Consider the following 16,900-nt stretch of genomic DNA (forward strand, 5'->3'; position numbering starts at 1 on the left):
GGAGATACCAAAGATTTCATGAAAGAAGGGTTGTGAATAGGTCTGTTTACAAAAGAGCACCAGGAATCACTAGGATTTGGGATTGGAGAGGGCAAGGGTGGGAGGGAGGGAGGAAGGAAGGAAGAAAGGAAGTAAAGCAGGAAGAAAGGAGAATTGGAGGAAGGAAGGGAAGGAGAAAGAAGGAAAGGAGGCAGGGAAGGAAGAAGGGAAGGAGGAAGAAGGAAAGGAAACAGGGGTGGTATCATCCGTACAGGTTCTCCAGCACATGCTCTTGTAGCACTAGTTTCTAAGGAATTCTTACAGTGTCAGGTGAAAATTTACAAAAACACAACTATTATAAAATGCCACCTTAAACAAAGGTTATAAGGCTGTATGCTCTAAGCCTTCTCGCAGTCTTTAATAAACTACTCTGAAAAAAATCTTTGAGAGACGTTGCAGGAAGCATTTTCCACATTTGATGAGCAGGGAACCTTTTTGCAGGAAAGCATCTCACTTCAGGAAGGGCTTTTAGTACATAACTAAATGAATAAATATATAACTGTATCTTCAGTGTCTGTAAAATCCTCTAGTTTATGTCTTTATCTGAGTGGAGATAGCAAATAAATCTCATCTTCTCCACCAGTCCAAACTTGTAGCTGACTCAAGTGTATCTGAGGTTATTTCTGGACGTTCTAGCAAGAAGGAGATGCGGTGTGATCAATTGGCAATGCCTGCCTGGGACATAGGAGGAAAGAGTGACAGTACCCATGCTCAACAGCTGTGGACCCTGCCCAGCAACACCAGTAAATTAATCCAAAGACATGACCTGGAAAGACTTGGGGCGTTGTTATATACACACCTGGTTTGGTGGGACATGAAACCCTGCTGTCCAGTAGAGAGTCATTCCTAAAGAATAGACATGCATCTGCCCAAAAGAAAAGCATGTGATTAGTTTTCAATCATCTCTGCTATTCTAAGGTCCTGCAAGCCAAATACAATTTTATTTCTGCATATACACATACTATGTTCTAGCTGGCCCAATACCATCTGTACTTCCTTTTCTGCTTCCTACACTAGAGGCTATCAAGCCAGAATTTTGCTTTCTAGCAATAACTACAACACCAAATTTTGGCAAAAGATGTAAGGAAAGTATATTAAGGGGCTTCCAAAAAGATTTTTTTTTTTGCTGCTTTACTAACAAGTATATATGACTCGTTCCACACTTTCCACCTTGTTTCTGCCTTGAACACTGATATGATATATGGAATCATAGCAACCATCTTGTGACTATGAGGAAACAGGCATAAGAACAAAAAGCCAGCAGATTAGGGTAAGATGGAAATATACAGACTGAATCCTTGATGGCATTACTGAGTTGTTGACCAGTCCCTAGACTTGTTAAGTAACTAATAATGTATATCTATGGCTCTAGCCATTATATTTTAAGCTGTTTCTAATAGCTGAATCTATCGATACATGAAATATTATACACCATGCTGATTAAAACGCACCATATCTTGTCAAAAAGAAACATTGTATATTGGAAAGAACATTTTCTGATTTCTCTGAGCCTATTTTTATCTGTAAATCAAATATTATGCCTCAATACTCATGAAGATCAAGTAAAAAGTTCTTGGAGACAATAACAACAATTGCCATTCTCATTATTGTTTTTATTGAACACGGAGCATTCACAATATAGCAAGCCCTATTAAATATTTCATTTATATAAATTTTTTTATTCCTCACAACAATACTTTGAGGCAGGTATTTAATTGTCCCCATTTTACAGAGGAGAAAACTAAAGCAAAGGCAAGCTAGTAAATTTGCCCAATAAGACTCAAACCTGGACTTGAAGCTAGGTCATAGAGCTCCTGCCCTGAGCCACCTGAGTCACCTCCGAATCATAGTAGTCCTGAATGACTTCATTTTTATAGTGTAGTGGGGCTTCTATTATAATTTAAAAGGCCATTTGCCCCTAAGATCTTTTCTTTCTTTTTTTTTTTTTTTTTTTTGTCTATGGAATCAGTTTATCCTGGGTAACAAATCATGTTACAACTTGATGGCTTTCAAAAACAAGTACTTATTTCTTTTTATTTATTATTAGTTGTTCAAAACATTACATAGCTCTTGACATATCATATTTCATACATTTGATCTTTTCTAAGGAAAAGGTTTAGGGGCCTTTGGAGGAGGGACATTGAAGGACACGAAACACGGCATGTGAAAACATAGTTGCTTAAGCAGCCTGCTGGTCTAACAGTGGTTTTGGTTTTCCACATGACAAGGTCAAGATGTGTGTTCCATGTCACCTGGGCTGATTAGCTCTTGTCTTTGAAATTGAATCCTTAACCCAGCCACCAGCCCTGGAATGAATGAGACTAGATAACATTCAGGGAAGTTCACAAGTTATACTCATTTCCAGGGAAATAACCATAAAAGCAGACATGGGAATAGCACCCTGAGCACAGCCAGAGGCCCTGATCAATCCTGGGAACTTTCCTGGATTCCAAGGGCTCTGTCCTAAAGTGTCCTAGGGCCAAGCCAGGCCACAGTGACAACAGGGTACATCCCAAATATTAAATCCAGCCCACTGGTAGACGCTGACTGCAGAAAGGCAGTGAGACAGATTTTGAAAACAACTCCTGACTCAGTGGGAAAGAAACCATGACTGACTGGTAACATCTGCCATGCACAGGAGGGGTACTGACAGCAAAGGTGATTTGTAGTTAGACACTTGCCCACATCTTCCACCTATACCTGGGATAAGACTCCAAGCAGTGAGGGAAATAGCTCCGTGTACTGGTCAGAGAGGGATATTAGTCAAAGAGAGGAGTCCCTGTACATTGTCCTAACCTTAGAGCAGGACCCAGGATAGGAGGAGGATCAGGCACAGCCATTCCTGGGGACACTCTCCTGAATGTCATCCCACCCTTCACAGACCTGTGCAAGTTGGATAAAGAGAGAGCTGTGTGATGCATGGAGGATAGTGGGTAACAGAACTGAGCTTTAGGGATCCTGTAAGAGATCAATGACCAGGTAACCCTGCCTCTTGGCCTAATTAACAGTGCTTGAGTCTTCTGGTCCTTTAAGGCATTCACCATGTGTCATGCTTAGAGGTCAAGCAACCAACCAAAATAGCTGTCTGGCTCTTTCAGAACTTAGTCCTTCTCCACACTGGCCCTTGTCCAGTTCAACTGGCCCTTCTCTGCCTGACCCAGACTCTGAGTCACGTATCTATACCCAGTTCTGAGCTTGCTCTATTCATTTAGCCTAGGGGCTCATGGAGGAAATTGTGCAGCAGGGCAGCATGTGTTTCTCTAGTTCAAGGGCAGAGGAGTGACTAGACCTTCCCAAGGGACTCAGTGGAGGCCAAACTGAAGTTGGGAAGGCAGTACCTATGCTTCACCAGGGAGTCCTGGGAGGGACAGGAAAGCACCCCGGGAGCAGTCAAGAACTGTTTAGAAAGCAGGGCACTGATACCTCATACAGAAGCTGTCACCCCAGAGCAATGAGAGTGAGAGAAAAAAGGAGAAGGGAAGCAAGGGCATATGCAGCTTCACCATGCTGACCACAGAGCCAGCAGGGAGTTCCTGAGAGAAACAGCATTTCCAGATACACATTTTTCCCATGAAAGAATAGCAGGAAGTGCAGCAGACTTGGCTTCCTGTATCTCAGGACTTCTCTGGAAGTTGTGCCTGGCTCCCGGACATTTTCAGACTGCCTGGCACTTCTCTTTACCGGTGGCTCAGAAAGCCAGACCCCAGGACTGAGCATGACACATCTTAGCAAGTCCATAGCACAGGAGAAGAACTGGCATGTGTGCATCCTGGACCAAGCAGAATAAATCTGAGTGGCACCCAAGTTTGTGTCTGACCCAGGTGTCTAGTGATTCACCTCTGGGATGCTAGCAGTTCAGGGAAAGGTATATGTGCCAGAAGTACAGGGACAACGGCTGTTGGGGTGACAGAGCCAGGGTTATTACAATGGTGATGTTTTCACTGCTGTGATATGAATAGGAGACACATGGACTCTGACAAACCAAACCTGGAAACCACTGAGGTCACATTCTCTTCTTCTTGGAGCCCAAAAGAAAAGCATCTCCAGTTCCAGCATGGCTCCTGAGAGGAGCATCATTTCCAGATCTGCACTCTTCCCATGAAAGAACATGGAAGAAAGAATAGAACTGGTTCCTTAAACACCTACTATGCCCTTCCCAGTGCTGTGTGTCTGCCTTATATCATTCTCACTTTGATTTTCTTTTTTTTTTTTTAATTGAAACTACTGTCTACTGGAACTTTTGCAGTTCAGAAGGAAAACATGTTCCCTGTAGGAAAGCCAAAAATCTCCATTGATATTGCCATCCAGAAATAATCCCTCCAGACAACTTGGTGGTGCATGTGTTTTAGAACTTCCTCTCTCTCTCTCTTTTTTCTCTCTCTGCAAACTTGGATCACATTGTGTATGCATATATCAATGCATATATTGAATTTATTTCCAAGTCATTGAATGCACTTCTACAGCAGTCTCATTTTAATGCTTATTCTCATATCCGCTCTCAACTGATCATTCATCTTGTTTCCAACTTTCAACTGATGTCAACAACACAATGCTGAACATTGCTACAGCCGAATCTCTTTACTTGGGCCTGAGGATTCCTAGTTGGGGACTTGGGTCATTTATTTTTCTGTTCTTTCTTCATTCTGCCAGTGGCAACAACAGACAGACCTTTTACTCCTAACTTTTAGGGTACTTCGTTTTGAATGTTGATAATAGCCAGATCGTCTATGTCATATTACCCCACTATACAGACGTAGAAGCTTGGGCTCTACAAATTTGACTTGCCCCTACCCAAGAGCTGGCAAAAAAAAAAAAAAAAAAAAACCTGAGAACAACATTCTTTAAATCTACTTGTGTTAGTTAGCTTTTTGTCACTGGGACAAAAATACTTGGCAAGGACACTTAAAAGAGGAAACATTTATTTTGTCTCACAGTTTTAGAGGTTCAGTCCATGAGGGGCCAGCTCCGTTGCTCAGGACCCAAAGTGAGGCAGTACATCATAGAGGAAGGGCATGGTGGAGGGGTGCTGCTGTGTTGATGGCAGCCAGAAAGTAGAGCAAGGAAAGAAAGGGGCCACAGAGAAGATGCATCCTTCCAGGGCACATCCCCAGTGACCCACCTCCTCCAGATATGCCCACCTGCCTACAGTGACCACCCAGTTAGTCCATTCAAACTAGGATGGATTGATGAGGTCTCATCCTTCATAATCTAATAATTTCACCTCTGAATATTCCTGCATTAATAACAGAAGCCTCTTTGGGAACAGCTAATATCCAAACCATTAATACCCACTCTGCCTCAAGGTAGAATCAGGCGCCTTGGGATGGAACTGGGAACAGGGAGTACTGCCCATTAACAGAGCCATTCCCAGGGGACAGGAGACAGGTACGACAGAGAGGCCACACATCTTACCTGTGACACATCAAGCAGCTCATCCTCACCTTGCCCCTGTAGCAATTCAGGGGCCTTGAAAGGAGCAGCTTCTATGTGAGAAACACGGTCTTGGAATGAAAGACTTCCAGTTGCAGAAAGCAGGGCTGACCAGGGGCAGACCACATAATCCGAAGAATCTGAAAGCAAGTCAGCGATAGGGGTATGGAGAAAGGGCCACCATCTGGAGAGCCAGCTGTGGGACTGTGTCTGGTAAGTGCCTTGAAATAACTATCTCTAGGGTAGACCGTGAGCAAGACCTCGGGGAGACACAGAACTGAATTAATTCAATTCTTCTGAAAGGGAGCATCGATTACTAAAGATGGCTATGACCATGGCCAGGAATTGAGCACCTGCAACCAAATTCATCAGTGGACTGAGAGTTTCAAAGCAAAAGATAAAAAAAGGTCAAGTCCTACTGGAAACTGGCAAAGCCTGAATTCTCTGCAGCCAGACCAGAACCCAAGGCAGCTGGTCTTCTGGGAGCTCTGTATCTGTTTGTCAAAACCTCTAGGGCAGGGAAAAGAGAGTGAGGCCTCAGGAAGAAGATGAATTCAAAGGCATAAGTTAACAGCCTCCATCTACCTGCCAGACTGGAACAGTCTCTGGCATGGAGCATGTGTGGTAACGTGCTGACAGCCTCTGCTGCATGCACTGTCGCTGCCAAGCATGTAGGACTGATGAATTGACAGCAGAGTATGGGCTCTCAGTGTTTGTTTCAGTTACCAATTTAATGCCTCACAGCTCAAATTCATTCTTCCATTCACAAATTCTTCCCTTACACAAATCTCCTAACATTTACAGCACCATGACAACCTTCTCAGTAGAGGAGACAGAAGAGTCATCACCGGACACTAGTGCTCTCCTTCTGTTGGCTGTGGTCAGCAGTGACCACCAGATGATGGCACAGTCCTGGACTCAGGCCCAGGACAACAAGGTCCCTGGGTCACTCTCAAGGCCTAACCTTGCCACATGATCCCCTTCTCTTTAACTTATCTATACAAATGGTGCAGGCTCATTCTCTCCTGCCCACAAGGGATTCCTGCTCACCTGAGCCTGCCATCACCCCAACCTTCCACTCCCTCGGCCACAGTTGGCAATTGCCTGTTCCCCACCTGAGCCATGACTACAGACCAATCCCCACTAAGCAAGCCAGTGAACTTCATCACCATGATCTGCAAGCACAGCTCCCCCAGCAGGCCCGAAACCCAACCTGGGGACAGAACCTGCCTTCAAAGTCTGTTCCTCACTGGGTACCTTTCTCAGTCCGAGGGCACCATGAATAATTTTCTTATATCTTTCAGTTACTCTTATATATCTTTCAGTAACTCTTAATAACCTCCCCTATTTAGACCACAGTGCGTGTTCTCTCTTCTGGAAGGACACAGGACTATTACACCATCTGACAGAGTATGGGGGTATCCAGGGTGACTATCCTCCGCCTCCCATCTCTAGTTGTGCCCAATTAGCCCAAGAGATGGAAGAAGGCCAGCTTTTTCACCACTGTGACCAAAAGTCCTAACAAAAACAACATATAATAGGAAAAGTTTATTTGGGGCTCACAGTTTCAGAGGCATCAGTCCATAAATGGCCAACTCCATTGCTCTGGGCCCGAGATAAAGCAAAACATCATGTCGTAAAGGTGAGAAGGAGGAAAGCAGCTCAGGACTTGAGAATCAGGAAGCAGAGAGAGAACTCTGCTCACCAAGAACAAAATGCATGCCCCAAAGGCCCATCCCCAATGACCCACCTCCTCCACCCACTCCCTACCTGCCTCAGTTAATCCTTATTAGTGGATTAATGTACTGATTGGGTGAAAACTCTCACAACCCAATCACTTCACCTCTAAACTTTCTTGCATTGTCTCACACATGAGCTTTTGGGGAGACACCTCATGTCTAAACCATAAGAGGCCTACATGGCTCCAGCCAGCACCTCCCAAAGCACCATGCAAGTACCAAGGCAGAAGCAAGGCCTTCTGACTCTGCCACATGGCATGGGTCCAAGAGACAGGCTAGTCTCCCAAAGTAGCTGTGTGGAGGGTGCCATTTGCCTGCTCATTTTAATACTTCAGACTAATAACTAATTGAGAAGCAGCAGCCAAAAATATGCTTGTATGGGAAGCTTCACATTCAGTTCCCTGTGGCTTCACTGCCCCAAACTCTTACCATTGTGAAGGTCTTCCAGGAGCCGTTCAGCAGCCAGTGACAAGAGGGACCAGAGTTCTTCCTCAGACAGAGCTTCGCCCCTGACCTGCAGGACACTGGCCAGTGTCACAGAAGCCAGGCTCATGCCTGCAAAGACACACATGTGGCAGAGACCCAGCAATGTCCACGAGCACGTCTGGGCCAACTCTTGTGATTCCAGCCCCTCTGAAGTACGTGGATGCCATATTTTCATCACCTGCATCCCCAGGGCAGGGTACCAGGTCAAGCCGACTTGAGAAGTGAAAGGGATGTCCACTGAGGGGCTGGCCCAGATGCTGGTTGGTGGATGAGTGAATAGACAAATCAACTTCTAAGCAAAAGGTTAAGTAAATGAATGAATGAATGAACCAGGACAGGATCCCCTCCTCAGGGAGGGCTCCCTCTGCAGGAGAGGAGTGGGGGGGTGCTGTGGGGGCATTCATTGTCTACTATCCTTCTCGGTCTGAGAAAGTAGGTTAGCAACCATTTTTGCCTCCAACACATGTTTCCTGTCTTTCATCTCTAGCTGCCACACGCAGAGTTGGATTTGGTCCCAGCACCAGCCCTTTTGCCAGCATCTGCCTGAAGAGCAGGCAAGAATCCCTAGAAGGAAGACCCAGCTCCATGTTTCAGGAAGGGCAGACATGCAGAGACACTGCAGGAGCAGGCAGGAGGGCTGGGCTTCTATTCCCTCTCTTCTGAGAAGCATTCCTTTAAACCAAAGTTGACATTTCAGTGTCTATCCCTGCCCCCACCCCATGCACAAAGCCACCCCCCACTAATCTCCAGAGCCTCAGGAGCCAGTGACAGCAGGAAGAGGCCAGGCAGGCTTTTCCTAATCTATTCACGTCACAGAGCTTTTTCTACAACCAGAGCTTAGGGAGGAAGGGGGGGTGTACTGGGCTGGGGCCGGGGGAGCCCAGCACAGCACCCACCCCCATCTCTCCATGGGCACTAAGCCAAGCTGTCCACTCACCAGCTGCTCAGCTTATCTGAGAAGAGAGACAGGTTTCTAGAGAACAAGCCCAGCTCTTATATCTCTACCTGGGGGCAGGAAAGGAGCTGCCTTGTCCTTAAGAAGACCTACTTGGAAACTGTTATTTATGAGAAAGTGTCTGTGAAGGGGCGGCTGCTCTTCCATTTACAGGCAGGAGAGCAGTCCAAGTAACCAGGTAAACATTCACTGTGGGGAACTTGCCAGTCACCCTGATTTGGTTTCTGCACACTGTATCCGTACATGGAAATCCCACTGTGTCCCATAAATATGTACAATTACTATGTATAATTTAAATTTTTTCTCAAGTGATGCATTCAAAGCTCAAGTCCAGGCAGGCCCTCTGTTTCCTTCTCTCTTCTTTTCCTTTCCTCCTCCTTTTTCACAAACTTGCTTGTGACTTATGGACTAAGCATTCACATTTGGCCGTATTTTTCTAACTTTCTACAATGACAATGAAAGATAAAAAAGAAACAGGAGAAGACTGAATCCCAATCTAAAATAGGGAAGCAGGCAGGCAGCGGGGGGGGGGGGGGGGGGGGGGGGGCGGGGAGGGAGTTCCAATCAAAATTAAGAAGGAAAAGAATGCATTGAACAGCTTCTAGGCTGGTATGGCTAGCTGAGACCATCATTTCAAAATTGTCATTCAGTGGAGGAAGGATGGCCTTTTCAAGAAATAGTGTTGGGGGGCTGGGGATGGGCTCAAGCAGTAGCACGCTCGCCTGGCATGCGTGTGGCCCGGGTTCGATCCTCAGCACCACATACAGACAAAGATGTTGTGTCCGCCAAATACTAAAAAATAAATATTAAAATTCTCCCTCTCTCTCCCTCTCTCTCACTCTTTCTTAAAAAAAAAAAAAAAAAAAAAAAAAAAAAAGAAAAGAAATAGTGTTGGGTCCACTGTGAAAAATATTAAACATTGGCCTAAACCTCACACCACAAAAAAAAAAAAAAATCTGTTAGATCAAAATGGGTCATAGATTTAATATTGAACATAAAACCATAAACTTTAAGAAACAAATGGGAGAAAATATTCAGAACCTAAAACTAGGCAGAAGGTTTTTACTTGACACCCAAAGCACAATCTATATAAAGATATCCAATTCGTAAATTGGACCTCATCAAAATTCAGTTTTTGCTCTGGGAAATACCCAGTACAGGAATTAAAAAAAAACAACAACAACAACAACAACTATGGGCTGGGAGAAAATATTTGGAAATCACCTATCTGAAAAAGTACACATACTTAAATTTTTTTAAACTTTTAAAACTCAATAAGAAAATAGCAATTCAATTAGAAAATGATAAACGAATGACAAATTTGGGCCATGAATATATATTAAACATTATCAGGCATTAGGAAAATGCAAATTAAAACCACAATGACATGATACTAAAACCTATCAGAAGTACTAAAATCAAAATTTCTAACAACCTCACATGCTGATAAACATATGTAGAAACCAAAGTACTCACAAATTGCTGGTGAGAATGTGAAATGGTCCAGCTAATCTGAAAATCAGTTTGGCAGTATCCTGTAAAATTATATATGCTAGTACTATATAATTCAGCGTAGTATCTGTGCATTTATACCAGAGAAATAGAAATTTATGTTCACACAAATATCTATCCATGAGTTGGCTTAGCCAGTCGCCTTGGAAAACAAAGTATTAACTACTAAACTTGAACATGCATGTTAAACATACACACACAAACACAAGTAAAGTACTACCCTAAGTGTGCATGCTCTTTTCCAGGACTCTCAGGCTAGGGAGTTGCAGTGGCCTACATGGCCATGGACAAATGATGCTGTTGTGTGCACACGCACACACATGTATATGTGAAGTGTCTTAGTTTGCTGTGTCTGCTGCTTCAATAGATAAATCTGGTAGCAATATGCTAATATTACTTCTTGAATAACCACAGTAGAGCAGAGGAATAAGACATTGTCCATCATAAATTTATGTGCAATCTTTTAAAATAAAGCAAGTGAAATTGAGGACTTACAGATATTGAACATAATATGATCAACAATTTCAATGCATATAAAAATGAAAAGGAGGGGCAATGTATATCTGTGTGTGTGTGTGTGTGTATGTACGTGTGTGTGTATATATATATTCACAATTTACTACAGGCCAAGTAGAGGCAAATGAAAAACATATTATATAAAGAGGGCTGAAATAGTGCTTAACATAAAACAAGTAGTAGCTTTTATAATTATTATAATTATTATGTGTGCTAACCAGTATTCATAGATAATTAATATACTATAATAGAATATTACTAAAGTTATTATAGATCATTTTTGGATCCTAAAAACTTAGTTTCAACAAACCAAAATGTTGGATTTTTCTTATATACTAGCCAGCCAACAAGGATTGGTTGAATGAGATTTCGTCTTTATTTTTAATTTTAGAACATATACATAAAAATATGCTTTGCACCCTGCTCAAAAAAATTTTTAGGGCTGAGGATATAGCTCAGTTGGTAGAATGCACCGAAAGAAAGAAAGAAGAAAAATTTAACTGCATTATAGATTTGGCCTCTGCTATGGTTTGAATATGATTTGTTTCTGCTGAAACTTACATTGAAATTTGGTTGTCAATGCAGCAGTTTGGGGATATGGAGGCTTTAAGAGGGATTAATGTCTTTATTACAAGACTGTGTTAGTTCTTATGGGAATGGATCACTTTTCAAAAGAGTGGATTATTGTAAAGTGGGTCAGCTCCTCTGTCCTCTTCCTCTTGTCCATATTTATCCATTTGCCTTTCTGTTTTCTTCCATGAGGCCAAGAGCCAAGCAAATGCCACAATCATGCTCTTGGACCTCCAAAACCATAAGCTAAAATAATCCTTTTTTATTTCAAATTATCCAATTTCAGGTATTCTGGTATATCTGTGGACAGTGGACTAAGACAACCTTAAAATTCAAACATTGTGCCTGTCACAAAAAGGACATAGCACCACCAAAGGGACATATTGAATTGCATCAAAAACAGTGCAAAATCCAAACCAGAGAAAATTTTCAAGTCAAACAAGTGGGTTGCTCAAGAACAAAAAAGGAAAATTTTAAGGAAAAGAGGACAAATTATATATATTGGCAGACATAATAATTATAACTATATATGCCCTAAACAATGGAGCATCTATGTATATATATAAAAAAAAAAACCTTCTCAATTTCAAGAGTTAAATAAACCACAATACAATAATACTGGGTGACTTTAACACACGTCTCTCACTACTGGACAGATCTTCCAAACAAAAACTAAATAAGGAAACCATAGAACTAAATAATACAATCAATAATTTAGACTTAACCAACATATATAGAATATTTCATCCATCAGTGAGTGAATACACTTTCTTCTAGGCAGCACATGGCTTCTTCTCTAAAATAGACTGTATCTTATGCCACAAAGCAACTCTTTCAGTAAAATTTTTTTTAAAAAGACATAATATCCTGCATTCTATCAGATCATAATGGAATGAAATTAGAAATCAATGATAAAATAAAAAATGGAACTACTCTAACAAATGGAGACTAAATAATATACTACTAAATGATGAATGCATAGTAGAAGAAATAAAAATTAAAAAATTCTTAAAGGTAAGTGAGAACACCGATACCACATAGCAAAATCTCTGGAACACTATGAAGGGAGTATTAAGAGGAAAGTTTATTGCATTGAGCTCATTCATTAAAAGAATAAAAAGTCAGCAAATAAATGACCTAACATTATATCTCAAAGCCCTAGAAAATCAACACCAAAAGCAGTAGAAGACAGGTAATAATTAAAATCAAAACTGATATCAACAAAATTGAAAGAAAAGAAACAATTAAAAAAAACTGACAAAACATAAAGTTGGTTCTTTGAAAAAATAAATAAAATAAATAAACCCCTAGCCATGCTAATGAAGAGAAAAAGAAAGAAAACTCAAAATTACTAAAATTCATATGAAAAAAGGAAATATCACAATGAACATGGCTGAAATACAGAAGATAATTAGAAACTATTTTGAAAATTTATAATCCAATAAAATAGAAAATCTTGAACACATCAACAAATTTCTAGAGACATATGTCCTACCCAAACTGAATGAGGAGGTCATACATGATTTAAACAGATAAATTTCAAGTAATGAGTAAAAAACATCATCAAACTATTACTCAGCATTAAAAGAGAATAAAATTATAGCATTTGCAGGTAAATGGATAGAGTTGGAAAATATCATGTTAAGTGAGTTAAGGCAATCCTGAAAAACCAAAGGCCAAATGTTCTCTTTAATAAGTGAAGGCTGATCCACAATGGGGGGGGGGGGTGAAAATGGAGGAACTTTAATGGGGCAAAGGGAGGGAAGAGATGGAAGGGTGCATGGGGGCAGGAAAGATGGTGGAATGAGATGGTCATCATTACCCTAGGTACATGTATGTCTGCACATATGGTGCAATGCTACATTGTGTACAACCAGAAAAATGAAAAGTTGCGCTTTGCAATTGTGTACAATGAATCAAAATGCATTGGATGGATTTGGAGAATATCATTCTAAGCAGAACAAGCCAATCCCAAAAAACCAAAGCCTGAATGTTTTCTCTGATATGGGGATGCTAATTCACAATAACAGGGGGCAGGCACTAGGGAAGAATAAGTAGAGGCAAGTGAAGGGAGGGAGGGGAGTGAATATGGGGATAGGAAGGATAGTAGAATGAAACAGACATGACCTTATGTACATCTATGACTGCATGACCCATGTGATTCTACAACATGTATAATCATAAAATTGTGAAATTATACCCCATTTGATATATGATATATCAAAGTGCATAAATGTATTCTATGATTATGTATAACTAATTAAAGCAAATTTAAATTAAAAAACGAAAAAGTACTTGCATGCACAAGGCCCTGGGTTTGATACCCAGCACCAAAAGAAAAAAAGAAAAAGTAAAAGAGGATAGAGGTCATGGGAATACCAGAGTAAGAGCCTTCCAAAGTCCTCCCCTCCATAAATGTGATGATGAAACAAGTGGCACAGCAGACACCGTAACAATTAGAACATGTCTATGGTAATTTGCAATCCCATTCTGGAGAATTGTCCGTATCTGACCTGTCTGGAAGTTCCTGAAAGTCTCCTCTTAGGACAGTGTTTTACTGACCAGATTCAGAGCTCTTCCAGCAAGAGCAGACTTTTTCCTGGGCCCATTTCTCAAAAACAATCATCAGCAATTGCTTAATATTGTAGCTGCCCAAGGTGGCAAAAACAACCGGGCAAAAAAACACTAATCAAAAAACTTAAAAGAGGCAGAGGAGAGATGGCCAAGGGCACCTTTAAAAAGCTCTGAAATATCCCTAAGTTCTGGAAAGTCACATTAATGTGTAAAGCTGGTTACATGCACAAGGTTGTACACATGCCCAGGAATAGGTGAAAAGGCCCTAAAATCTTTCCTAGCTGACCACTGGTCTCTGAGTGAATAGTAAGTGGAGTTAAGTGACGGAATGAAAAAGAAATGCCCTCATATCCCACAAAGCACCTCAGCAAAGACTGGGAGACATGATTCCAGGCATTTAAAGATATTCCTGACCAACCACCAGGTGACCATTAAACTAACTGGGCAGAGACTTCAATACCCATGCATAACAAGGAAGTACATTACAAAGACATTACAGAATTAGTTCAGGACCGTTAACTAAACAAGCAGAAACAACTATACAACAAATAGCAACCACAAGAAATCCTGGAGGAAAGGCAAGAGGGAAGTACCACATTATATTATTTAAAATTCTGGTTTTCACAAAGGAGGAAAAGGAGAAGGAGGAAAAGAAGGAGGAGGGAAGAGGAGGAGAAGAAGAAATAAGAAAGGGAAAATCAAATCAGTAAGTAGTCATTGTTCCTAAAGAGGCCCAGATGCTGAACTTACCAGAAAAAGCCTTTGTATTAACTATTTAAAATATGCTCAACTTAATAAAGAAAATCATGTCTAAAGTACTAAAAGAAATATCAGAACGATGTCTCACTAACTAAAGAAGTGCAATAAAGAGAAATTAAAAGGGGCAAGAACCAAAAAGAAAAGTACAATATCTAAAATGAAAAATTTACTAATGGGACTCATTCACTCCAAGGAAAAGAAAGAAAAAAATATGAAGAAAAAGGAGCAGACCCTCAGAGACCTGTGGGACACCATCAACTTTACTAGGAAATTCCTATGGTAGAAATAGAAATGTTAGAAAGAGAGGAGAGTGAGAAAGAATATTGGAAGAACTAACTGCCCAAATCATCCCAAATCTGATGAAAATCATTCATCTACACATCTAAGAAGCTACACAAAGTCCAAGTAGGAAAAACTCAAAGAGATCCACAGATTTAACACATCTTAATTAAACCAGGAACAACAAACCAAGGCTACTGAAAGCAGAAGGGAAAAAAAAAGATGAAAAAGAAGAATCAGAGGAGGAGGAGGAGGAGGAGGAGGAGGAGGAGGAGGAGGAGGAGGAGGAACAGCAGCAACTCATCACAAATAGGGAGACCTCAATAAGACATAAACCATTGATTGTCCATCAAAAACCATGGGGACCAAAAGGCAGCCAGGTGATATAATTAAAGAGGCGGGGGAGGGACTGTCAAGAATTCTCCACATCTGCTGCCCTTTGGAGAGGACTGATTAGAAAGTAACCTATTTGGGTTAACTCTAGGGATTCCACTTCAGCTCACCAGTCCGCAAGAAACAAACTGGACTCACGATTGGCACTTATCTCTTTGTACAATTGCAAATAACATTTTTATTATTTTTTGTTTTTATTTTGGTACCAGGGATTGAACCCAGGGCTACTTGACCACTAAGTCACATCGCCGGCCCTTTTTAAATTAATTTTTATCTTATTTTATTTTCGAGACAGGATCTTGCCAAGTTGCTTAGGGCCTTGCTCAGTTGCTGAGACTGAACTTGAACTTGTGGTCCTCCTGCCTCAGCCTTCCAAGCTGCTGGGATTACAGGCATGCACTACCACACCCACCATATTACAAATACCATTTTAGGGCCACTTGACACTCAAATAATGATACAAGCAAACAATTTCAACAAAGCAATCCTTCAAAAAAATGAAAGAAATGAAATGGGAAAATGTATTGCTAGCAAGGCTGATCTCCAAAAAATACTAAAGGGATCCTTCAGACCAAAATGAATAGACACCGGACAGTCAGATATACATAAAGAAATACAGCACTTGTAAAGGTAATTAAAATTATTTGTAAAAGTAATTTTACATGTGGAGCCCACATGTAAAAGACAATAAGAATTTTGATTACAACCCTCTTTTCTCTTATTAGATTTTTTTTAAAAAGACCATCTGACATCTAGAAACTGCTCAATTGGCTAAAAAAATACCTTCCTTTTTGGGTTGTTTAAGCTAAGAGGCCCTTTAGGTTTAAAGTTGCAGTTCTCATTACGGAAGTGTCAAGAACACAGCTTCCCCGTCAAATATAAAATTGAAATAGGAATCAGTGACACAGTGGACTCATTATCCTTTACATTTAAAAAAAAATAGTCATGCATGTTTCCTCTGCAGAAAGAAATGTGTGCATGTTATGGTTTAGAAATGAAGTGTTCCCAAAAAACTCATGTGTGACATAGTGCAAGAAGTTTCAGAGGTGAAATGATTAGATTATGAGAGGTGTAAACTAATTGAATTACTAAATTGAACTACTAAAAAGATTAACTGGGCCATAACTGTAGGCAGCTAGGGTGTGGCTAGAGAAAGTATGTTACTGGAGGTGTGCCTTTGGGGTTTATAGTTTGTCCTTGGTGAGCAGAGTACTCTCTGCTTTCTGGTTGCTGTGTTCTGAGCTGCGCCACAATGCCTCGCCCCTCCCCCAAAATTGCCTCATCTTAGGCCCGGATCCATGGAGTCAACTGACCATGGACTGAACTCTGAAACTGTGAGCCCTGAATAAATTTTGCCCCTCTATGTTGTTCTTGTCAGATTTTTCGGTCACAGTGAAAAAGAAAATGACTAAAATATTACATTCCACTTTTCTGCACAAACTCCAGTCTGATTGACCCCAGAGCTGCAATGGAATGTTGTGATCTTCCCCAAGGGTGAGTTGGTGCTAGCAGAGGGCACAGATGCCTGAGAGCTACCTGAAGCAGCCCTAGCCATAACCCTCCACATCAGCTTCCTTCTGGAGAGGTTCTAGTGGAGAGTACCCCATTTGGGTTCACTCTGGAGACACCACTCCAGCCCACCAGCTCT

The 16,900-nt window shown here is 41.2% G+C and overlaps 1 protein-coding gene across 1 annotated transcript in view; it reads right to left on the bottom strand.

Moving 5' to 3' along the window:
* Positions 1 to 7,761, bottom strand: part of FRMPD2 (FERM and PDZ domain containing 2) — a gene marked incomplete at both ends in the record, with an annotated part of 94,985 nt that extends 87,224 nt beyond the window's left edge. Inside the window, 3 exons of the mRNA XM_081268635.1 lie at positions 839 to 904; positions 5,452 to 5,609; positions 7,638 to 7,761. Coding sequence (XP_081124761.1) covers positions 839 to 904; positions 5,452 to 5,609; positions 7,638 to 7,761 — 348 coding nt within the window. The remainder of the gene's footprint in view (positions 1 to 838; positions 905 to 5,451; positions 5,610 to 7,637) is intronic.
* Positions 7,762 to 16,900: the final 9,139 nt, after the last annotated feature.

Source organism: Spermophilus citellus, assembly GCF_964194105.1.
Source record: "Spermophilus citellus genome assembly, chromosome: 15".
Taxonomy (NCBI): Eukaryota; Metazoa; Chordata; class Mammalia; order Rodentia; family Sciuridae; genus Spermophilus; species Spermophilus citellus.